The sequence below is a fragment of the Phaenicophaeus curvirostris genome, chromosome Z, assembly GCF_032191515.1.
Source record: "Phaenicophaeus curvirostris isolate KB17595 chromosome Z, BPBGC_Pcur_1.0, whole genome shotgun sequence".
Lineage (NCBI taxonomy): Eukaryota > Metazoa > Chordata > Aves > Cuculiformes > Cuculidae > Phaenicophaeus > Phaenicophaeus curvirostris.
The window spans coordinates 65,550,238-65,573,669 of record NC_091431.1 but is presented as its reverse complement, the minus strand read 5'-3'; the positions used below and the strand labels follow the sequence as shown (position 1 = coordinate 65,573,669).

Genomic DNA, 23,432 nt, shown 5'->3' with positions numbered 1-23,432 from the left:
TTGCAAGTACCACCATGATGGTCAGAAGGACTGTCAAAACATGCTTTTACTGGCACAAGCAGGTCATCCCAGGTTACCTGATAAACTGGGGAGATATGGGTATTGTGGATGGACTGTTAGATGGATAAGGAATTAGCTGGAAGGGTATGTCCAAAAAGCTACATTCAGTGGCTCAAAGTTCAAGTGGAAGTCAGTAATGAGTGGTGTCCCTCAAGGGTCTGTACCAGGACAAACGCTATTTAGTATCTTCACCAACGGCATGGATGGTGGGATTGGAAGCACCCTTAGCAAGTTTGCAGATGACATCAAGCTGAGTCATGCAGTTGGTTCACTCAGGGGAAGGAACACCATCCAGAGGGACATAGACACTTTAAGGAGTGAGCCCATGTAAACCTCATGAAGTTTGACAAGGCCAAATACAAGGTGTCATGCCTGGGTCAGGGCAAATGCCAGTATTAATACAGGCTGGCATATGAATGGATTGGAAAAGCCCTGAGGAGAAAGACTTGAGGGTACCAATGGATGAAACATTGGTCATAAGCCAGCCAGCCAAGTGCACTCACAGCCCATAAAGTAAACCATAACATGAGTTGCAATAAAAGTGTGGCTAGCTGGTTGAGGGAGCTGATTCTGGACATCTACTCCAGTCTGGTGAGACTCCACCTGGAGTACTGCATCAAGCTCTGAAGTTCTCAGCACAGGACAGACATGGACCTGTTGGAGCAGGTCCAGAAGAGGGCCACAAAAATTATCAGAGGGCTAGAGCAGCTCTCCTATGAGGAAAGGCTTGAGAGGGTTGTGATTGTTCAGCCTGGAGATGAGAAGGCTCCACGAAGACTTTATTGCAGCCTTTCAATACTTAAAGGGAGCTTTAAAGATAAATGGAGAGAGACATTTTTAACAAGGTTTGTAGTGACAGAACATGGGGCAATAGTTTTAAACAGGAGGAGGGTTGATTTAGATTCAACATCAGGAAGAAAATTTTATGATGAGCATGGTGAGACGCTGTTACCCGGAGAAGCTGTAGATACACCATCACTGTGTTCAGATTGTGGTTAGATGGGGTTTTGAGCTACCTGATCTAGTGAAAGGGTACGCCGCCCACAACAGAGGGGCTGGTCTAGATGATCTTGAAAGATCCTTTCTAGCCCAAAAACATTCTGTCATTCTGTGATTCTAACCACAGAGCTGGAGAAGAGGGTAGTCATTGCCCCATCTTCCAGCGGTGTGCTTTTCATCACAGAGAGCCTTCAGCTGTCCCACAGCATCCAGGCTCCACCAGGCACCAGGATCCCTCCGTGTGGGAGAGGCAGGGGCTGCTGGAGGCTATGCTGGGGCAGCAATGGCAGCCAAAATCAAGCAGATCTTAAAAGCTTCAGGGTAGGATTTCCCAAGAGGGACAGGGTCAACCACACCTCACCAAGTGGGAAATGAGCACCAGCACCCACAGAGCAGGCCACACTTTGACACAGAGGTCCAGGAGGGAAAGTAGCTTCCTCAGGGCGGCCGGGGGCTGGAAAACCCTAGTCCAAGGTCCTCCATGAAGATTCGTAGATTCAGGTTTTTCACACATAAAACAGGGAGGAATCACAATAAAGGGAGGGCTATTGCATGGCAGGTAGTGCCTGCAAACCAGAAAAATTTATTCATTGTTTGGACACAGCAGTGCAGTTTTGAGGGCCATGCCGTTGGGCCAAGCTCAAGCTGGACCAAGCCTCAAGAAGGGGCTATGCCAATTGCCATCAGCTCTGAGCCTTGGATGAACACCCCATCGTCTCCTCTTCGTGAGCGCGCTGAATGTCTCCTGAGAATACCAAGACAGGTGGAGGTTTAGGCAATGGCTGTCCAGCCTGGACTTCCTTACCTGCAGAGACGAATAGCACCAAGAGAAAGGGCTGCTGCTTGAGCTTGGCAGTGTGCAGAGCTTACATCACAGATCATACCTGTGTTGTCTTCTTCCGAAAGAACATTCTTGATCACACAGTAAATATCCGAGTTCTCATAGAGGTGGAGTGCTGGTGGGATGACAGAAACAGCCTGAGGGATCCAGCACCCATGGGAGAAAGAGCAGGGCACATGCAGACAGGCAGCAGTACTGGGAGCTGCAGGGCACCTTGGGACACACACTGGCACAGCAGCCAGGCTGGGCACAGGAGCTGCCTGCCCTGCGCACGGAGAGCACAAGGAGCAGCTTCCAACCAGCGGGACTCCAGCCAGGAGCTGCTGGAAAAGACAGCTGGAGAAGGTTTTCATCTGGGGATACCAACTGTGAGACACACTGCTCTGGCAGGACAGCCTGAACCAGGCTGGGATGCCTGCTGCCACACCAAAGACAGCAAAAGAAGGAGATATACCTTCTGAGGGCCATGCTCTCCCAGCACTGACCTGCTGCCCCCCCAGCTCCAACCCCAGCCCTACAACCAGGGATCCTACCTGTGTAAGGGTCCTCAACTTTGCCGGGCACAGCCTTCCTTTTCCAGGGATAGCAAGTCCTGAGATAGAAGAGAGGCTGACATGGCCCAAGGCCCAGCTATATGCAGCTACAGAGGCACCAAGGGCTCTACATACCCTCTCTGGGTGTCTCACAAGCAACCCAGAGAGGCAGCAGTGGAGGTAGACACAGAAACAAGGGATGGGGTCTCCAAGCACACACAGTCTCTGCCCCAGCTCCAAGGAAGGTGTTTGTGAACACCACTCAGGAGACCTACAGCTGAGCTATGGTAGGACCAGCCAGCTGCATCCCCCATGTCTGGAGAAGGGTGGGAGTAGCTGAAGGAATCTCCTCTCCATCCCCAGACATCCCACAGGGCAGCATGGCTTGAGGCAGAGCAGTGACTCCAAGTCTCCTGCCTACTCACCTGGACAGCACAAACCACAGGATCCCTGCTGACAGGAAGACCAGCACTGACAGCACCACCACCACCGTGACCGCTGTCCCTGGCCACGGGCCCAGAGGCTGCCCTGCAACTGAGACACAGCCAGGAGTGGGTGCCACAGCCTGGAACATGAGACAGCAATGGCCCTGACCCAGATGAGCATTGCCTACATCTGTGTAGACACCTGTATCCAGGCTCTGCTGTCCTGACTGCTGCAAGGGCCCACAGCAAGGCAAAAACCTTCCTTCACATCTGCTAGGCAGGGCAGGGGGGTTGCTGCTCTGGAGCACAGGAGTTTGTCCCCTCTCCCACACACAACCAGAGGGTCAAAAAGCCCATCCAATGATGTTGCATGCAGCAAGAAGACACACAGAGCCAGGTCGGCAGCCCTAGTGTCATTGGACCTTGAGTGCTCCGTGCATTAATATGCAGTGATGGGTATCATCTTCTCTAGTGGAAAAGTAGGAGGGCATCTCTGTTCTGACACGGGCTGAAGTGATGCAGCTGCTCTAGGGAGCAGGCGATGCAGCCCCTCAAAGCAGGACTCACCCAGCTATGTGGCTCACTATTTAATGATACTCTCAAAGAGGCGCACGCTCTGGCCACCCACGAGGGAACAGGACACAGCGAGCCCTACCCGAGCTGTTGGTCTGGAACTCCCACAGGGATGCAGCCCCGGCGCCAGCAGCTGTGAGACCCTGTATCGTCACCACGTAGCTCCTGTCAGGGCTGTACTCAGGCAGTGGGTGCTCAGTGGCAGAGCTGCTCAGACGAAGTCGTTTCATCTCCAGGAAGCTGCCATTCTGCGCGCTCCTCGTCGTGATGTTCAGCTGGAAAAAGGAGACAAAGCTGGAGGGCAGCAGATCCAACCTGCCCCCCGGGAACCTGCTCACAGCACAATGAGACAGAGCAAAGCAGCTCTGCAAGCCTCCCTTTCTCTGCACCTGCCCCAGATGTGGAAGGCTCCCAGAGAGGGACCAGCAGGAGCCTTGGCCCCATGCGTGGACCTCAGAGCAGACAAGAGGAGGACAGGAGGAATTTGGAGCCAACATCCAAGGTGTCAGAGTGGCTATTTCTGTGAGCAAAGGAGCAAGGCTTTGTCAGGAGCTGACGGCAAGAGGGAGGTTGTTCATTTCAAGAGGAGTTTATGCATGTGATAAGTCCAAGGACAGGTTGCTGGAATTGTCTTGCAACACCTCAGGAACTTTGGTGGCACCTCTTTCAAGAGGAGCCATGAATTCCTCTTTCATCCCACAAGACATCACACTTTTCCCTTCTTTACTCTCCTCTGGGTTGCCTGCACAGAGCTCCAAGCAGAGAGGTGCCTGGCAAGGGGAGCAGGATCAGAAGGAGCCCTTGCTTCCCAGGTACCTGGTATCCAGTGATCTCCCCTTTGCAGGAGGGCAGAGCCTTCCACCGGAGAGAACCCTTACTGGGATCCAGCCACAGCTTCTCCACTTCGTCTGGCACTGGAAGCAAAGGAGGACAGGGTCACGCATGAGGCCAGTGAGGAGAATCTGAGCCGCAGTCAGGGGGCAGGCAGCTCTTGGCCCAGGGGATGGACTGCAAAGGGGCTCCCAAGCAGGGTTTGTCCCCACAAAGGCTGCATGAGCTGCAGCAGCAGCAGGAGCAGCATCAGTGTGATGAGGAGATGGAGAGGGAGGAGGGGACGTGCTGTGCTCCAGGGCCCTGCAAAGCCCCTTCCCCTGAGCCCCACAAACTCCAGGCAGCCCCAGTGCAGGACCATCAATGCAGGGAGTGGGTGATCAGGGTGAGCTGCTGGGTGAAGGGGAGATTTATCCATCTCCCTTACCTGGGACACAGCACAGTCTCTCCTCTCCTATACTCGTGTGCACGTACCTGCTTCCTCTGTCCTGGAAATCCATGCAAAAAGGATTGTGTCAGGGGGCAGGGAGATGGTGACACGGTAGAGAGTGTTGGGCTGCAGTTTGGGACAGGTGAATGTTCCCTCCTGGCCACGTAGCATCTCCTCTCCCTTCACCTCCTCAGCCTCACAAGGAGGGGAAGAAGGCTCTGCCAAGCGGCACGTGGCCCGCATGTTCTGGCAGGCATCAGGCACCTCACACGTCCAGTTCATTTTGATGCTGGTGCTGGAGATCTCCATGCTTCCGGGGACAACCTGGAAGACCTCTGTGAAGGAAACATTGCAAGAGGTTCACTCCCTTCTGTCCCCGTCCCAGCCGTGCAAGGGTGCTGCAGTCTGACAGCCCAGTTCCCCATGCAGGTTGGAAGGAAGGAAAGCGAGAGGCTGAAACTGGTCACTCCAGCTCTTTGGTAATGGATCAGGAGGAGTCTGGACAGCAATGAGTGTGGATAAAATGAGGACTACGTTTGCTCAAGGCAATTTTCTTCACCAAGTCAAAACTGAGGTGTCTGTAGGTCCTAGCATCTGTGCACTCCAACAGATGCAGCTCCTAGTAAGACCTAGGCCCTTCCTGCCCTGTACAGACTCCAGGAGAAAGGTTCATTTTCCCTGAGAGATGGAGCCCTAGGACACCATATAGCTCCTACACCATAGAGAAGGGCCCCTTGCTGCTTCCCCTAGGTCTCCCAGGAAAGGCCGAGAGAAGCAGGAGCTCAAGGGACTGGAGCACCCACCATGGGCTCATACTATGCACAAAGCTTGCACAGTGACTGATGGAGCAGTGTTTGTCCCTGGTGCCTTGTGGCATCATCTAAGTAGCCAGGTCTATTTCAAGCCTTAGGAACCTGCCACATGAAGTCAGCAAAGCATCCAAGGGGATCAAGTAGGACACCCAGAAAGCTTGGGCCACGCACGGAATGGTCCCCGGAGTGGGGTGTCACAGCAGAAGCATCTCCTTCGCATCCCACAGGCTCCCAACCCTACCCATGCTCCGAACTGTCTGCAGAGATCTCTTGTTGTGGCCCAGGTGAGCAGCAGAGGATTATTGTTTTCAAAACATCAGGCACCTCTCACAGGATTCCTAAACCAGTCTACTCCACTACTGATGTTTTCTCCCTTGGAGGGGACCTCAGCACCCCAAGCACCAAGAAGACGATGCCAAGCGTGTGCCCACCGTAACACAGAGCCCAGAGGGGGTCATGCTATGGGGAGTGAGCTGTGGTACTCACAGCTGTGCGGTCTGAGAGGACACAGGCAGCAGAACTCTCTGATCCCCTGCCCCAGCCATGATGCCAAGCAGGCCACTAACTTCTCCATGAGTCTCCCATGCTTCTCTCCTCTGTGCACATGCTCTTGCCAGAAGCCCTCAAGGAGGTGCTTACTGTCCCCACCTTCAGCCCCAGCTTCCCGCTCACTGCTGAACTGTGGGTTAGACTTAGGGCAGGCTCGTGGACTGCCTCAGCTCTGCCTTCAGAAGCATCTACCATTTCCCCAGGCAGGCAGAGAGCATGAAACCTCCTGTGCTGGCACAGCCTGCCTCTCCCTGCTCAGGAACTGCAGAGGAGGGCAGCCAGGACAGCTCCTGATGACTCCCTTACCGATGCACTCCACTCTGGACTGAACGCGGATCCAGGCACCACTGCTGTTCATTCCCATCCATGGGAATAGGGATGCAAGATTCCAGGGGCTGTCGGGCGGATCTCCCCTTGCACACTTGATGCGGGTGAAGGACGGCTGGGACCCTGCAGGACAGCTCAGCACCACTTCCTCATTGTCCTTGTAATTCTCCTGGTTTGGTTGCAGATGGGGATATGGGCTCGACCAGGGCTTTTTGCATATTCCTGGCAAAGGGGAAACTGGGGTTTAGTTGGGTTGGGATGTGTTGAGGAGGGATGGCAGGAGCCTTGTCAGCAATCCTCCCAGCCCCTGAAAGGGAGAGAATATGATGCCTATCTGCGAGGATGTTTCAGCAAGGCTTATTGAGTGGGGGGCTCTCCCTCTCTACTGCTCAAGAATCACGGCAGGAGTTGCCAGCTCCTCCAGACAGCAGCGCCTTGTCTCTTCTCTGCTGTCTGGGCTGTTCTCTCCGGCAGTTAGGACGGGCAACTCAGCACTAAGAGAGACTATGGCAGGCCTGCTGCTCAACCAGGCTACATACGCCACAACCAGCTAAAGAGGGGGAAGGAGAGAGGAGACACAGGAGAGCTGCTGCTTACCAATACACTTTACAGGGCTCTCAATGATCGTCCAGGCACTTGGGCTGCTCTGGCCCCACCAGACTTCTCCATAGACTGGTTCTCCAGAATCCACTTGCAGAAATTCCCTTGCACATTTTACCAGGGGGAAGGATGGCTCGAGACCTCCAGGGCAGGTCAGTCTCAGTTCTTTATTCAGTTGATAATAATTCTTACTTTGCACAAACTGGACTCTTGAATTCCACAGGGGTTTGTGGCACTTTCCTGTAAGAGAGAAAGTCTGAGAGTCTTTCTCAGGGATGGGGAATACTGCGGCAGGAGAGGGATCACGGCTTAGCTATGACCGACTGTGGTGTCTGCATTCAACACTACAAGGAGATGCAAGGCCCCCCAAGTGCAGGAAAGAGGTGTGTGCATGGACTTGGAGCCCACAGGAAGGCAGATATTGTGGTGGGAGTCTGTTATAGACCACCTAGCCAAGGAGAAGAGGCTGATGTGCTCTTCTGCAAACAACTAGGAGAAGTCTCAAGATCACTAGCTGTTTTCCTTGTGGGAGACTTTAAGCTACCAGATCTCTGCTGGAAGTACAATGCAGCAGAGAGGAAGCAGTCTAGGAGGTTCCTGGAGTGTGGAAGACAACTTCCTCACACAACTGGTGAATGAGCCGACAAGGGAAGGCGCCCTCCTGGACCTGCTGTTTGTGAACAGAGAAGGGCTTGTGGGGGATGTGATGGTTGGAGGACACCTGGGGCAAAGTGATGATGAGGTGGTAGCATTCTCAGTTCTAGGTGAGGTGAGGAGGGGGGTTAGCAGAATGATCACCTCAAGTTTCCAGAGGGCAGACTTTGGACTGTTCAGAAGGGTAGTTTAAGTCCCATGGGAAACAGTCCTTAAGGGAGCCCAAGAGGGCTGGACGCTCTTCAAGAAGGAAATGCTAGCAGCGTGGGAGCAATCTGTCCCCATGTGCCCAAAAATAAGCTGGCGGGGAAAAAAACCAGCTTGGTTGAGCAGGAAGATCACAGTGGAGATCAAAAAGAAGAGGAATGTCTATGAACTTTGGAAGAAGGGACAGGCATCCAGGGTGAACTACAGGGAGGAAGTGAGATCATGCAGAGGAAAAATCAGGAGCTCAGACTGGCCAATTTGGTCAAAGATAATAAAAAATCTTTCTATAAACACATCAGTAGTAAAAGGAGGACCAGGGACAATATTCAGTCTTTCTTGTATGCAAAGGGAACAACTGTGACAAAGGATGAGGACAAGGCTGAGGTACTTAATGCCTTCTTTGCCTCACTTTTTAATAGCAAGGAAAGTTGTTCCCTGACACCCAGAAGTCAGAGGAGCAGAACAAAGCTCCCATGATCCAAGAGGAGGTCGTTAGAAACTTGCTTGCCCAATTAGACACTCACCAAGCTATGGGGCTGGATGGACCAGTGTAGAAGGAGCTGGCAGATGTGCTTGCCAAACCCCTTTTCCTTCATCTTCCAGCAGTCCTGGCTGACTGGGGAAGTTCACTGGACTGGAGGCTGCCTGATGTTGTGCCCATCTACAAAAAGGGGTGGAGGGAGGATCCAGGAAACTACAGGCCTGTCAGTCTGACATCAGTGCTGGGGAAAGTCATGGAACAGGTGATCTTGAGTGCTATCATACAGCACATGCAAGAGAACTGGGTGATCAGGCCCAGTCAACACAGGTTTGCAAAAGGCAGGTCTTGCCAAACAAACCTGATCGCCTTCTATGTCAAAGTGACACGACTACTGGATGAGAGAAAGGCTGTGGATGTAGTCTTATTGGACTTAGTAAAGCTTTTGACACAGTTTCTCACAGCATTCTGCTTCAGAAACTGTCAGCGTCTGGCTGGACCAGACTGGAAAACTGGTTGGCTGGCCGGGCCCAGAGAGTGGTGGGAAATGGAGTTAACTCCAGCCGGAGGCCAGTGACAAGTAGTGTCCCCAGGGCTGTGTGCTGGGTCCAGCCCTGTTCAATGTCTTTATCAGTGACCTGGATGAAGGCATTGAGTGCACCCTTAGCAAGTTTGCGGATGACACTGAGCTGAGTGGAAGTCTGGGTCTGCTGGAGAGTAGGGAGGCTCCAAAGGGATTTGAACAGGCTGGACCTCTGGGCTGAGACCAGTGGGATGAGGTTTAACAAGGCCAAATGCCGGGTCCTGCACTTGGGGCACAACAACCCTGTGCAGCTACAGACTAGGAGAAGTCTGGCTACAAAGCTGCCTGGAGGAGAGGGACGTGGGGGTGTTGGTTGACAGGGACTGAACATGAGCCAGCAGTGGCCCAGGTGGCCAAGAAGGCCAATGGCATCTTGGCTTGTATCAGAAACGGCATGACCAGCAGGTCCAGGGAGGTTATTCTCCCTCTGTATTCGGCACTGGTGAGACCGCTCCTCGAATCCTGTGTTCAGTTCTGGGCCCCTCACCACAAGAAGGATGTTGAGGCTCTGGAGCGAGTCCAGAGAAGAGCAACGAAGAAGGTGAAGGGGCTGGAGAACAGGCCTTATGAGGAGCGGCTAAGGGAACTGTGGTTATTTAGCCTGGAGAAGAGGAGGCTGATGGGAGACCTCATTGCTCTCTATAACTACCTGAAAGGAAGCTGGCCTCTTCTCCCAAGTGACAGGGGACAGGACGAGAGGGAATGGCCTCAAGCTGCACCAGGGGAGGTTCAGAGTAGATATCAGAAAAAATTTTCACAGAAAGTATCATTGGGCACTGGAACAGGCTACCCAGGGAGGTGGTTGAGCCACCATTCCTGGAGGTGTTTAAAAGACGGGTAGACAATGTGCTTAGGGACATGATTTAGTGGCAGATAGGAATGTTTGGACTCAATGATCTAGAGGTCTTTTCCAACCTGGTGGTTCTGTGATTCTATGGAGGTGACAGAGGACTCAGGGAGAGAGGTGAACTGACAAAGGAAGGTGCCCTCCTGGACCTGCTGTTTGTGAACAGGGCAGGTCAGTGTCAGTTCTTCGTTCAGTCTGTAATACTTTTTTCTTTGTGCACACTGGAATCTTGAATCCCACAGGGGTTTGGGGCACTTTCCTGTCAGCAAGAAAGTTTGAGAGTCCTCCTCAGGGAATGCTCAGGCATGAGGGGGACCAAGTCTTTGTTATGATTGACAGCAGTGTCAGCATTCAATAGCACAAGGAAACACAAGGGCCCTCAAGTACAGGAAAGGAGTTTGTGCATGGACATGGGGGTGACAGAGGACTCAAGGAGAGAGGTGAACTGAGGGGCAGGATCTGGCCTCCTCCAACTTCCCCACGGCTGCAGCTTGGGAATTGACTGGGAGGAGAGGCAGGGACAGTGAGAGAGCCTGCCCCACACTGAAGCTTTCTGTCTCTTCCCATCCTAAAGAATGTTCCCAAATAGGGCCCATCTCTCAGCTGTGGCCAAGATGTCTCATGGATATGACAAGATGTTCGGGGCTCCTCCTTGGGGAGAAGCATGTGTAGCAGGGGACCCCCACTTACCTGTGGTGCATCTCAGCTTCTCTGTCACCCCATGCCATGTTCCCCAAATGTCCTTCACCTCCCAAGCATCTTGCCAATCTGGTGACGTCCGTTTTGCACATCTGATCACAGCAAAGGGTGGAAAGTCCTCCTTAAAACAGCTCAGTGTCACCTCTTCATTGAGCCCATAAAACCTCTGGTTTGGGCTAAAGTGGATCTTCGAGTGCAGCCGGGGCTGCTGGCATCCCTCTGCACAGAGGAGAAGCAGCGTGTGTAAGCAAGGTAGGAAGGGGCTTGCCGTGGGGTCTACTGCCCTGATTTTGACATTGTCCACCTTTGGCCACTGTGTTCAAATCCCTCTGGGCAGTCTAGACCGCAGTTAAGGGTGGCAGCGGGTCACCCCAAGAGCACTCCCATCCATGCCTACCGAGGTGTAGGTGTCCCCTCTCAGGGTCCAAGGGTGCCCTGGCACTGCCAGGACAGGGGGAAACTCGAGACACCCGTGTCCCCTGCTCCTGGACTGTCACCCAGGTGGGGCTGAAGTCACAGAGGGTTTGATGCCAGCTCTGGACCCTGGGGCCAGAGTTGTGCTTACCCTTGCAGGTGGCACTCCTGTTCCACAAGGGATGAGTCCCATTGGAAATGCATCTGATCTGGGGGACTGATGGCACATAGTTCTCAGCGCAGCTCAGCTCCACCACATCATTCACAGTGTAGCTGCTCTGCTTCGGTTTAAACTGCAGCATGGGGTTCCCGTCAGAGGGAGCTTTACATCTTCCTGTGTGCAAAGGCCATGTGGGATTGCCCTGACGATCACTGGACTCCAGAAGCATCCTCCAGGGAAAGGAGGCCCTGCCCACAGGATTATGGTCTGCCCCACTTTAGAGGGTGGGCAGAGACTGCACATGAGGTCAGGTGCATTTGCCCTCCTTGCACCCTCTTGCACAGTGCAGGATGGTTACCTGCAGGCTTTCCTGCCCACCTGCATTCTGTGAAGGGATTCCAGCCAGAGTGATCCAGCAGCCTGCTCCATCCTGCACTCTCTCTCCCAAAGACAGGGTCTGTAGGACTGCACCAGCTGTGGTGAGTCTCTGCTGGCACTGCTCAACTGTAATCCCATCATATCACTGAGCACTACCTGCTCACAACCACTTCTTTGCGGCAAAAAGCAGTTGCCAATCAGCTTTTGCTCTGCAGGTTACACTTGTTGTTTTCTCATCTCCATCCACTGGCCAAAATACCCACTGTCTTGAAGATGTGGCTGCCTCCTGTCCCATATCCCTCCCATCCTTGCATCTGACCACACCGTCCCATCTGGGCTTGCAGAAAGGGCTCAATGGAAACAGAAGGTATGCATTGAACTGGCAGCATGCTTCGATGCACTTTGCAACATGTGGACTGGACAACTGACAGAAGTAAATCTTCATATTTGTTTTCCATTTGTTTCTAGACAGGAGTGCTGCTGTGTCTCTGCATGGCATGTGTTTAGATCTCTACCTTCTGAGTGGACACCAATTTTCATGTGATAAGAAGAGTACCTCTTTGGGAGCTCTCTTCTTCCAACAAAATCAGCAGTAAGGACCCAAACACTGTCCCAGGTTATTGGGGCACAGCCAAGCAGGCACAAGAAGTTTGCACTGCTTCCCAACACACTCAGATGGCATTAGAACTTACTGTGGAACTGTGATTGCTCTGCATGCCAACAGACCACAACAGCTGCACCATCCCAGCCAGAAACAAGCACCGGCCAAATAAATGGAATAAAATCCCACCACACTGGCAAATTCAGCAGTGATTTTTCAGGATGGTGAGAGTTACTCAGGAAAGCATTACTAGTGCTTTGCCTTGCATTCCAGGGCCCAAAATCATGCCTGTACAGTGTTTATCCATCAGGTGATGTCACACTAGAAATGCGTAAAAGATTATCCAATCCAGTGAAGAAGCGGACAACACTTTTTTTCAAGTACGTGAAGAAGCCTCCAGATAACAGACCTGGGTGACATGAATCTCCACAACAGCTGCTGGAAAGGCAATGCAGAGGGATGCAAGTTATCCTGGAAATTGCTGGAGGGAGTTGGGAACAACTTCTTAGCACAAGAGCTGGATGGGTCATCCAGGGGTGAGGCCTTTCTCTACCCGTTATACATGAGCAAAGAAGAATAGGCTAGGGAGGGGAGAATCAATGACAGTGTTGCCTGAGGCAACCACGAAAGAGTGGATTGTGAGATCCTGAAGGGTGCAAGGGGCAAGAAGCAGAGTACAGACCCTGGATCTTAGGAGAGCAGACTACTTCTTCCTCAGGGTCTGGTCAGTGGGGTCCCATGGGTAGCCACTCCAAACAGCAAAGCAGGTGCTCAGGAAAGCTGGAAGTCTGGAAGGACCCCTCCAAGCCCAAGAAAAGTCCATCATCATACTCAGGGGCTGGCTTTGTGCAACATGGAACTGCACTGCAGCACAAGAGGCAGTATATAGGAGGTGGACAGAAATGCTGCAGAGGAGCAAGATAAGCACAGCTTATGCATGCAGAGATGATGCTAAGAAAACGCAAGATCAACTAAAGGTGACACTTGCAAGGAAGGCAAGGGAGAAAATAAAGAACTTCTTCTGCTATGTTAGCAGTAAGGGACAAATACGTGTGCTCCCTGATGCAGTGGCTGGGTGATCAAATGACACTGGAAGCAGACAAGGTTGAGGTTCTCCATTATGTCGTCGTGGTAAAGCCACTCACTATCCTTTTAGAAAAACCATGAAGATAAAGAGAAGTTTGCAGAACTTTCCTGAACATTTAGGAAAGATATGCAGAACCGCAGGCTGTGTGATTTTTCTCCTGTTCACAGAAAAATCATGGAGCAGTTAAATCATTAAAGGGCAGTTAGCTCTGCGTTTCCTAATGCAAAAAAGGTAAATTTCCTCCTAGCTTGATGGGTTTTGAATTAGCTTTACACACGCACCCCGTAAAAAGAAAAACCTGCTACAAGGCATAAAGCAATGCTTGCCAAGTGCTGGTGAATATTCCAGGTCAATTATTGCCCCCAAAGAATTGCTCTGACAAAGGCTGTGCTTGGGGACTGTCCAGTTCTCCTTGTGCAGGGTGCTGCACAGCTGCTGAGAAGCAGGGATCCAGCCCGCCTCCTACAGGTGACTGCTCAGACCGGAGCATTTCCAAAGGCTCTGGCTGTAGCCATCCTTCTTTGTATAAAACCGCAGTGATTGTTTCACTGCAATTCAGTATCGGTTCAAGGCTGGATTTTATTATGAGAATGAAACGCTGAGTGCTTGGAAACTGCTTCTTGGAACCACTATGTGCCTGTTTATTAATACCTTGTATTCAGACTATTAATTTATGAACTCATTGTACCTTAATTGCTACACATATCTTCCTGGAAGGTGGAAGAAGAGACTACAAAGCAGAATACAGAAACACTGCCAGTGCATGCAGGGATTGTGCTAGGCAGGTCCAGACTGAGCTGCAGCTTGCAGTGGTGAAGGATATCTGGGTTTTCTGCAGTCACAAGACTGTGTTGCTGCCTTCTACAATGAAGGCACTTCCCCATACTAGCCTCTGCAAGCATATTTAGTTTCCAGAAAAATTATACAATGCATGTTGTTACTGTAATGAAACAGCGAATAGCTCTCACAAGTTTCACATCATTTTCTGATAGGAAAAGATCTACAAATATGGCTGTCAAAGGTAAGGAGGCTGAGGAAAGTTTTGCTCTCAAACAGCCTTCATTAGAGAAGACAAGGAATGCCCAAATGTGTAGAATCACAGACTCCTAGAACAAGCAGCTTGGAAGAGACCCACCAGATCATCGAGTCCAACCATTCCTATCAAACACTAAACCATGTCCCTTAGCACCTCGTCCACCCGTGCCTTAAACACCTCCAGGGAAGGTGAATCAACCACCTCCCTGGGCAGCCTGTTCCAGTGCCCAATGACCCTTTCCATGAAAAAATTTTTCCTAATGTCCAGCCTAAACCTCCCCTGGCAGAGCTTGAGGCCATTCCCTCTTGTCCCGTGCCCTGTCACTTGGGAGAAGAGGCCAGCTCCCTCCTCTCCACAACCTGCTTTCAGGTAGTTATAGAGAGCAATGAGGTCTCCCCTCAGCCTCCTCTTCTCCAGGCTAAACAACCCCAGCTCTCTCAGCTGTTCCTCATAAGGCCTGTTCTCCAGCCCCTTCACCAGCTTCATTGCTCTTCTCTGGACTCACTCCAAAGCCTCAACATCCTTCTTGTAGTTGAGTTTGGCCCAGCAGCTTTCTGGTCCATGCATGGCAGAGAGGAAGGGCTCTCTGGCAGGCAGGGACTTCTACAGAAAGTGGTAGCCCTGCTCCCTGGAGACCTTTCCCTGATTCACGGTGCATGAATTCATGCCAGATTCGAGCCTGCAATCTCCAGGGAATGACTGTCACACTAGCTCAGTGCAGGGCATGACCCATTCCCCACCATTCACCCCAATCCCATCCTTCCAACAGCTCTCTCCGTGCACCTACACTGCAGTGTAGTTCTTGCCTCCCAGGATGTCCCAGAGACAACAGGCACCCCATCTGGTATAGCTCTCAGGACTCCGCCTGGGCTCCGGCGCACAGCTCCCCAGGTCTTTACTGATGGAATATCAGCATCCTTCTGCCTGGCACTGGGGACATTGCTCTGATTGCCCCAGGAAGACCGTGTGCTCACACTTTGTTTACACAACAGACAGACAGGCAGACATCTCTTGCTCCCAATGACGCTGCCTCCTCCAGGGGGGAATTGTATAGCACATACCCCCCCCACCTCACACTGAGTGCAGCTCAATTCACTTCAGTACATTGAGGATTACTGCCTTCTGCCCCCAAACTGAGCTTCACCACAACACAACCCTCCTATGGGCACCAGCTTCAGTCCTCTTTGAGAGAGTCACTGCACATACTGCCTATGATCAAAATGCATATCAAAGTTACAGGAGGAGGACTAAAATCTCTCCTGGGGAGAGAAGGAAGCCCTTCTTACCTATTTCCCAGGGCACTCCTTGGACACTTGGATTGTGTCCTTCCTGGCTCTGTGTTTCCAGCAGAGATGCAAGGACTAGGAGTAAGCTCAGAGCCAGCAAGGGCAGGGCCATGCTAGCATGAAGTCCCCAGGCAGGACTGAAGTCTCAGCCCAACTCAGTCTCTGACCTCTGGGAGTCTGTGACTTACTGCAAGACTAGCAGCTGCCGGAAGGAGACAACCACATAAGGAAATGCCATGAAATGCAGGAGCCTTCCTCTTTGGTGAACTAACCCATCACTGTCAGTGCTTCTGCCTTCTGTTTCACATGTCCAAGCATAAGGCCATTCCCAAAAGAACCCTCCACCAAAGCCCCAGAGTTTTACTCCCAACACTCTTAGTTACCAGAACGCATTCAAGAAGTACTGCTCCCATTTCTGAGCATTTACCCACATGCTTCCCAACGCCGCTGCTTGCAGTCACAGCTTCTGGAGATGTCATGAGAAGTCACGGCACCTCCCCTAAATGACTGCAGCAGTGTGAGGTCTTTCATGAATTACGAAAAGAGTTGACAAGGGTCAGTGATAGGAAGGAGAGAGGAACTGCAGAGAATTCCTCCTGGCATAAGGCAGAAAGCAGGCAGCTGGCACTGAAGGCTCTTTGTCCTGAAATTTTAATTACACAACTAAATAAACACTACCTCAGAGAGGGCAATGAGAAAAGGACAGAAAAAGACATGATTTTCCCAGAGCTGTAAGACATGATGAACCTTCACCATGCATGCAGTGTTCAACTGTGGTGCTCGCAGCTCCGGGACAGAAGACAGAGAAGGCTAAGTATCGTGAGACTGAAGAAGTCGTGGATCTGACCTCCACATGCGGTTTTCAAAAGCAGGAACATCTGCCCTGCCTGGGAAAGGAACTTGTTGTGGAGTGTTACAGCCCTGGCTGGGTCAGGATGGCTGTGGAAGCACTCTTCCTCAAACCGTGTGGAATAAAACTAAGAGGCACTCCCCTAAACCGGTGGAAGACCAGCTCAAAACTGTAAAAGTGAAGTCGTCTTTACTCAACAGGAAGCAAGCTATGGAACTCCCTGCCGCAGGAGGCCACAGAAGGTGGCAGTATCAGCTAAGTCAAAGAGGGATTTGAGACTTTCACAGGCAACAGGTCCAACAAGGGACAACACAAAGAGACAGAAACATCCCAGGTCACACACAGAGCAGGAGAAGAGGGTAGTCATTGCCTCATCTTCCAGCAGTGTGCTTCTCACCACAGAGAGCCTTCAGCATCCCCGCAGCCTCCAGGCTCCACCAGACACCAGGATCCCTCCGTGTGGGAGAGGCAGGGGCTTCTCGAGGCTGCGCTGAGGAAGCAGCAGCAGCAGAGATCAAGCAGATCTTAAAGGCTGCAGGGTGGGATTTCCCAAGAGGGACAGGACCAAACACACCTCACCAAGCGGGAAGTGAGCACCAGCGCCAACAGAGCAGGCCACACGCCAACACAGAGGTCCAGGAGGGGAATTAGCTACTGAAGCACGGCACTGGGAGCAGGCATCTTCTCAGCGTGCTTCCTCAAGGCTGCCGGGGGCTGGAAAAGCCTAGTCCAAGGTTCTCTGTGAAGATTCATATGGGCAGGGCTTCCACACATGAAACAGAGAGGAACCACAACAAGGGGGGAGCTGTCTCATTGCAGGCAATGCCTGCAAATGAGAACAATTTATTGGTTGTTTAGACACAGCAGTGCAGCTGCGAAGGCATCAGCATTGGGCCAAATTCAAGCAGAGGCCAGGGTCTAGATGTATATGAGGGTATGGAATGAGGAAATAAAGACTGGGAACCAGCAAGCTGCTTCACTCTCAGAGAACAGTTGCAGGCACCAGGACATGGGTAAAGATGGCTTTGCCACAGCACTGGAAGACTACAAGAACATGCCCTTGCTGGCACAAGCAAGTCTTCCCAGGACGTGGGCAGCTTCTGCTCCACAACAGAGGATGCTGGAACTTGGTGAGAAACAAAATTTGAGGGGGAGCAATAGCCCAGCACAAGCTATATGAGGTCTTGCTTCCAGAGGTGGAGGACTAAGCCTCAAGAAGGGGCTATGCGTGTTGTCGTCAGCACTGAGTCTCAGACATCCACCTCATCTTCTCCCTTACTGCTCTGGTTTTTTCCTGAGGACTTCAGGACAGGCAGAGTCTTGGGCAACAGCTCTCCAGCCTGGATACCTTTACCTGCAGAGACAAAGGGCACCCAGGGCAGGGGTGGCACAGCATATAGAGCTCATGCCACCGTGGCTGCCACTCACAACCCTATTCTGCCATGTGTGGGAACACAGGCAAGGCAATTCATTGCCTACCTGCATCTCTTTCTGCCGGAACAGTCTTCTTGATCACGCAGTAATCATCCACATTCTCATAAGGCTGGAGTTCTGGTGGGATGACAGAAACAGCCTAAGGCATCCAGCACCCTTGGGAGAAGGTGCAGGGCACACGCAGACAGGCACTGGGAGTTGCAGGGAACCTTGGGACACACACAGGCACAGCAGCCAGGCTGGGCACAGGAGCTGCCTGCCCTGGGCCCAGAGAGTACGAGGGCCAGATTCCAACCCTCATTGGCACCCGCCCTTGGGTCTGCTGGAAAAGACAGCTGGAGGAGGTTCTCCTCTGGGAATAGCAGCTGTTGGACACTGATTTAGCAGGACAGACTGAGCCAACTGGGCTGCCTGCAACCACACCAGGATGGCAACAGACTCTCCTGCAAAAGACCTGCTCCCATCCCAGTTCCAAACTCAGCCCTATAAGCTTCTTTGTGAGGGTGCCCTACCTGTGTAATGCTCCTCCTCAGCTTTGCTGGTCAAGGCCTTCTTTTTTCTGGGAAGGCAAAAGGCAGCCTTGAGTCAGGGCACAGGCTGACATGGCCCAGGACCCTGCTGGGTTAGAAGCATGGAGCTCTGCCCACCCTTCCTGAGGTGTCTCAAGCTGACAGGCATTGCCCATCAACACCCAAGGCAACAGCAGCAACGACAGCAACAGCAACAAGGGATGGTGTCTCCAAGCACACACAGTCTCTGCCCCAGCTCCAAGGAAGGTGTTTGTGAACACCACTCAGGAGACCTACAGCTGAGCTATGGTAGGACCAGCCAGCTGCATCTCCCATGTCTGGAGAAGGGTGGGAGTAGCTGAAGGAATCTCCTCTCCATCCCCAGACATTCCACAGGGCAGCATGGCTTGAGGCAGAGCAGTGACTCCAAGTCTCCTGCCTACTCACCTGGACAGCACAAACCACAGGATCCCTGCGGACAGGAAGACCAGCACTGACAGCACCACCACCACCGTGACCGCTGTCCCTGGCCACGGGCCCAGAGGCTGCCCTGCAACTGAGACACAGCCAGGAGTGGGTGCCACAGCCTGGAACATGAGACAGCAATGGCCCTGACCCAGATGGGCATTGCCTACATCTGTGTAGACACCTGTATCCAGGCTCTGCTGTCCTGACTGCTGCAAGGGCCCACAGCAAGGCAAAAACCTTCCTTCACATCTGCTAGGCAGGGCAGGGGGGTTGAGCACAGGAGCTTGTCCCCTCTCCCACACACAACCAGAGGGTCAAAAAGCCCATCCAATGATGTTGCATACAGTAAGAAGACACACAGAGCCAGGTCGGCAGCCCTAGTGTCATCGGACCTTGAGTGCTCCGTGCATTAATATGCAGTGATGGGTATCATCTTCTCTAGTGGAAAAGTAGGAGGGCATCTCTGTTCTGACACGGGCTGAAGTGATGCAGCTGCTCTAGGGAGCAGGCGATGCAGCCCCTCAAATCAGGACTCACCCAGATATGTGGCTCACTATTTAGTCAGGATGTCAGAGAGGCACCCACTCTCCCAACCTCTGTCTTAGTGATGACAAGCTGAGTGCACACACAGCTCTGGAGCTACTCCAGGCTCAGCACTCACTCCCAGAGAGGTCACCTTAGCCAGACCCAGGACAGAGCAACCATCACCTGCAACGTAGCTTTGAAATTCCAGCAGTGACGCAGCTCCAGCACCAGCTGCCGTGATACCCTGCACTGTTACCCTGTATTTGCTTCCAGGTGCCTGATGAGGTAGTGTGTACCGAGTGACAGACTGGTTCACCAACACCTGCTCAAATTCAAGGAAGCTGCCATCGTGTGCTCTCCTGGCCGTGATGTTCACCTAGAGGAAGGACAGGGAGCGGTTGGGAAGCAGCAGCAATCTCCAGTTACGGCTCAGGGCAGTTCTTCGGTTAAGGGCTGCTGAGTGGGGACAGGAGGGGACCTGATACCACCAGAAATGTGAGCAGTGCGGAGCTGGTCAGCCCTGGCCAAAGGGGGCTCATATCTCTCCCCTAGGCTGCACAGAGCTCCAAGCAGACAGGTGCCTGGCAAGACGAGTAGGATCAAGAGGGAGCCCTTGCTTTCCAGGTACCTGGTATCCGATGATCTCCCCTTTGCAGGAGGGCAGAGCCTCCCACTGGAGGGACCCTGTGCTTGGATCCAGCCACAGCTTCTCCACTTTGTCTGGCACTGGAAGCAAAGGAGGACAGGGTCATGCACTGGACTGATCAGAATTTATCCCCACATGTACCATAGCAGCAGCAATGGTTGGTGAGAAAAAGGAGAGCGAGGAGTGGACTTGTTGTTCTCCAGGGCCCTGCACAACCCCTAAGCCCCACAGCCTCCAAGCAACCCCAGTCCCAGGACTATCCATGCAGGGAGCGAAGACTGTGCTGCCGGGCGAAGAGCAGCATTACGTTTCATCTAAACATACACATTTCCTTCGTCCTGAGGAGCCGTGTGTACAGGATTGTGCTGGGGGGCAGGGAGATGATGACGCTGTAGACAGTGAAGGGCTGCAGAGGCGCACAAGTGAATGTTCCCTCCTGGCCGTATAGAATCTCCTCTCCTTTCACCTCCTCAGCCTCACAGGGAGGGGAGGAAGGCTCTTCTAGGCGGCACCTGGCCCGAATGTTCTTGCAGGTATCAGGGAGCCTGCAGGTCCAGTTCAGTTTGATGCTGGTGCTGGAAATCTCCAAGGTCTCAGACACAACCTGGAGGATCTCTGAGACAGAAACAGTGGAGAGGGTCACACCCTTCCCCTCCTACCCTTGGAGCCTACCTCCATCACCCCCACCAGTTCCTCACTACTGCATCCCTGGCACAATGTGGATGAGGCCATTCTGCCTTCTTCACAGACTACACTAAAGGCAATGCCTGCATCTTCCTTTGATCCTGGACCATTCCCAGAGTTTCTATGGGGGTGCCATTGACTGTGGGAGGGTACTTTTGGCCTCTCTGTAGCTGCCACCTTGGGGCTAGAAACTGACCTGGTGACCTGTCCCTTTCACACCAGCAATGACTCGGCCAACAAACCCAGCAGCTAGAGCATGGCCCTGCTCTCCTGCTCCTGGAACTCTTTTCTAGGCGGGCCCATCTGGCTGGTCTGTGCAAGCAGCCTGCCACCCTATGGACAGTGGTGACGATTTGTCCCCTTCAGCACTCCGTAGCCGTAGGTTGCTCCAGCTGCCAACAGCATGGACAAAAACCTGGGATACCACAGCAGAAGCTCTCTCTGGAGTGAATGTCCACCCTATACCCTGATATCCCAAGCACATGGCCCTAATGCTGAGGGACACATGCAGCACTGCTCTCCCTGCCTGGGGACAACAGACTGAGAGTGCTGCCACAGTGGCTAATTTGCTTACTTACCCACACAGGTCAAGTTCTCCTCCATTCTGCCCCAGCGTCCTTCGCCATGCCTCACAATCCATCCACTGCGAGGAATCACGGAGCTTTCCCTTGGTTTCAGCTTCACACATTTAATCTCCATGGGGGGAGGCCAGTGCCCCTCAGGGCATCTCATCTTCACCACTTCATTTGGATTGAAGGTTCCCTGTTCTTCGTCAAAGATAAACCTGGGGTCCCACTGGGGCTTCTGGCATTTCTCTGCACCCACAAGATGGGAAGGCATTAGCAGGGTGGATGGTGGTCCTGCAGGGCATGCCAGAGGATGGAACAGGGATCCCCCATCCCCTTCCTTTGCACATCAAGGCAAGGGATGGAGCTGCAGGACACCACCTGGAGCAGACCCCCATACCATGTCATCAGTCAAGGGATGAGGACAAGAAGGTCCCCAGACTGCTTTCCCCAGGCCTTCCAGTAAAGGCCAGGAGGAGCTGGAGCTCCAAGTATTGGTGGCACTAGTAAGGCACTCATACTATGCTCAAAGCCTCCAGAGAATGGTGGACTAGCAGTTGACCCTGGTGCTCTGCTTATCCCTCATGGAGGACAACACCACTGTGAATCCTCCTGAGAAGGCCATGAAGTCTGAGCCCAAAAGCATGCAGCAGAGACTGGGAAGGAAGACCGGCATGTGTGGAGGAGGTCAGGCATCTGCCCTGCCTGCACAGGCTGAGAGAACACAAGAAGCAGAGTCCTGATCCCCCAGACCCTATCACCATGCCTTTGGCCCGTGCCACACATACCTAACAGACCTACAGCACAGCAGCCCCTGTTTTAACTGCACATGCTCTTGCCAGAAGCCCCCAGGGAGACCCTCACTGTCCGCACCTTCAGCAAGAACTTCCCACCCGCTGGTAAACCACAGACTGGACTCAGAACAGACTCAAGGGCTGCCTCAGCTCTGCCTTCAGCAGCACACACCACTTCCCCAGGCAGCCAGAGAGCATGAAACCGCCTGTGCTGGCACAGCCTGCCTTTCCCTGCTCAGGAACTGTAGAGTGGGACAGACAGGAGAGCTCCTGATGTCTCCCTTACCGATGCACTCCATACTGAATGAAGGCTGAATGTCAATCCATTCGCCTGTGCTGTCCCTTCCAATCCAAGCTTCTCTGTGTTGAGGTTTCCCATTGACGATGGACAGGACTTTTCCTGTACATTTGACATGGCTGAAGGATGGCTGGAAACCCTCAGGGCAGCTCAGCATCACTTCTTCATTCTTCTTGTAATTCTTCTGGTCTGGTGCCAGCCAGAGTCCTTGGCCCCAGCGAGGCCTTTGGCATGTTTCTGGCAGAAGTGAAAGTGGGCGTTAGTTAGCATGGGCGGCTGTGAGGAGGGAAAACGTTATTTGGTGGGATATCAGCAATCCCCACCAATCCTGCCAGCCCCTGAAGGAAGAGGGAAGGCAATGCGATGATCTGTCATGACATGACCTCTTTACAAGGTTTGTTAGGAGGGAGCTGCCCTTGTGGGTGAGTATCAGCTGGGGCTGGTGCTGGGGTTTGCCCAAGCAAGTGATTCCCTCATTTAGTGGGGGAATGGTTTCAGGTATCTAAAACAGAGAGATCTGAGTAGCCCAAATCAGGCATCAGAAATGCATCCCTGGCCAGAGAGTGGTGATGGCGGACACTCAGAAATGGATGGATGGGGCAGGATTTGACCACAGATATCCATGAAAGGCACATTCTGACACCCTGCTTACCGATGCACACTATGTTCCCCTCTATGTGGATCCAGGCATCACTGCTTTTTCTCCCTAGCCACACATCTCTGTTTAGAGATCCAGAATAATTCAATGGCTGAGCTGGCCCTGCACATTTGACATAGGTGAAGGATGGCTGGAAACCACTGTTGCAGCTCAGAGTCACTTCTTCGTTCTTTTTGTAATTCTCACGGACTGGAGCCATCTGGATTCTTGGGTCCCACGAAACAGGTCTTTGACATGTTTCTATCAGAGATAAAATTTGGTGAGGAGTATTTCTGGAAGTGGCAAGAGGAGGCTCGACAACAGCTGTCTCCTCACCATGACGCTGACCTCTCCCTGAGACTCACACAACACCCTCTACTCCCAGAGTGTGCTCAGGTACTGTTCAGGTTACAGGGCTTATCATCTCCTCTGTTTCCCTGTCTCCTAAGCCCCCACTGGGTTCCACCTTTCATGGGGCACTTGAGACCTCTTGGCCCTCCTCATGCCCAAGTGAGCAGTGACAGCCTCCCACATCAGAGTTCACCTAAACCCCAGAGAAGTTTCCCCGGGGCAACATGCAGTACAAGTTGCCAAAGCCTTGAGCTGAACTC

General features: G+C 52.7%; 1 protein-coding gene and 1 long non-coding RNA gene across 2 annotated transcripts; both read right to left on the bottom strand.

Moving 5' to 3' along the window:
* Positions 1–1,607: 1,607 nt before the first annotated feature.
* LOC138733713 (uncharacterized) lies at positions 1,608–23,041 on the bottom strand. The gene is made up of 10 exons (XM_069881179.1): positions 22,837–23,041; positions 22,173–22,421; positions 21,105–21,341; positions 20,167–20,457; positions 19,825–19,922; positions 3,514–3,706; positions 2,859–2,967; positions 2,434–2,492; positions 1,944–2,015; positions 1,608–1,804 (listed from the first exon to the last, which is right to left on the bottom strand). The coding sequence occupies exons 1-10, from the start codon at positions 23,039–23,041 to the stop codon at positions 1,743–1,745; spliced, it is 1,575 nt and encodes a 524-aa protein (XP_069737280.1). The 3' UTR covers positions 1,608–1,742.
* On the bottom strand, positions 9,913–11,192 carry LOC138733345 (uncharacterized). The gene is made up of 3 exons (XR_011339405.1): positions 11,014–11,192; positions 10,440–10,667; positions 9,913–10,008 (listed from the first exon to the last, which is right to left on the bottom strand). It is a non-coding gene; the product is annotated as an uncharacterized lncRNA (long non-coding RNA).
* Positions 23,042–23,432: the final 391 nt, after the last annotated feature.

Bases quoted from the DNA above. Each gene is read 5' to 3' on its own strand.
- LOC138733713 (XM_069881179.1), bottom strand. From the start codon at position 23,041: ATGGCTCCAGTCCGTGAGAATTACAAAAAGAACGAAGAAGTGACTCTG. The intron at 20,458-21,104 runs GTAAGTAAGCAA...TTTCTGTCTCAG, and splicing joins GGAGAACTTGACCTGTGTGG to AGATCCTCCAGGTTGTGTCT. The intron at 2,968-3,513 runs GTAGGGCTCGCT...GCTGTGTCTCAG, and splicing joins GTTCCAGACCAACAGCTCGG to TTGCAGGGCAGCCTCTGGGC.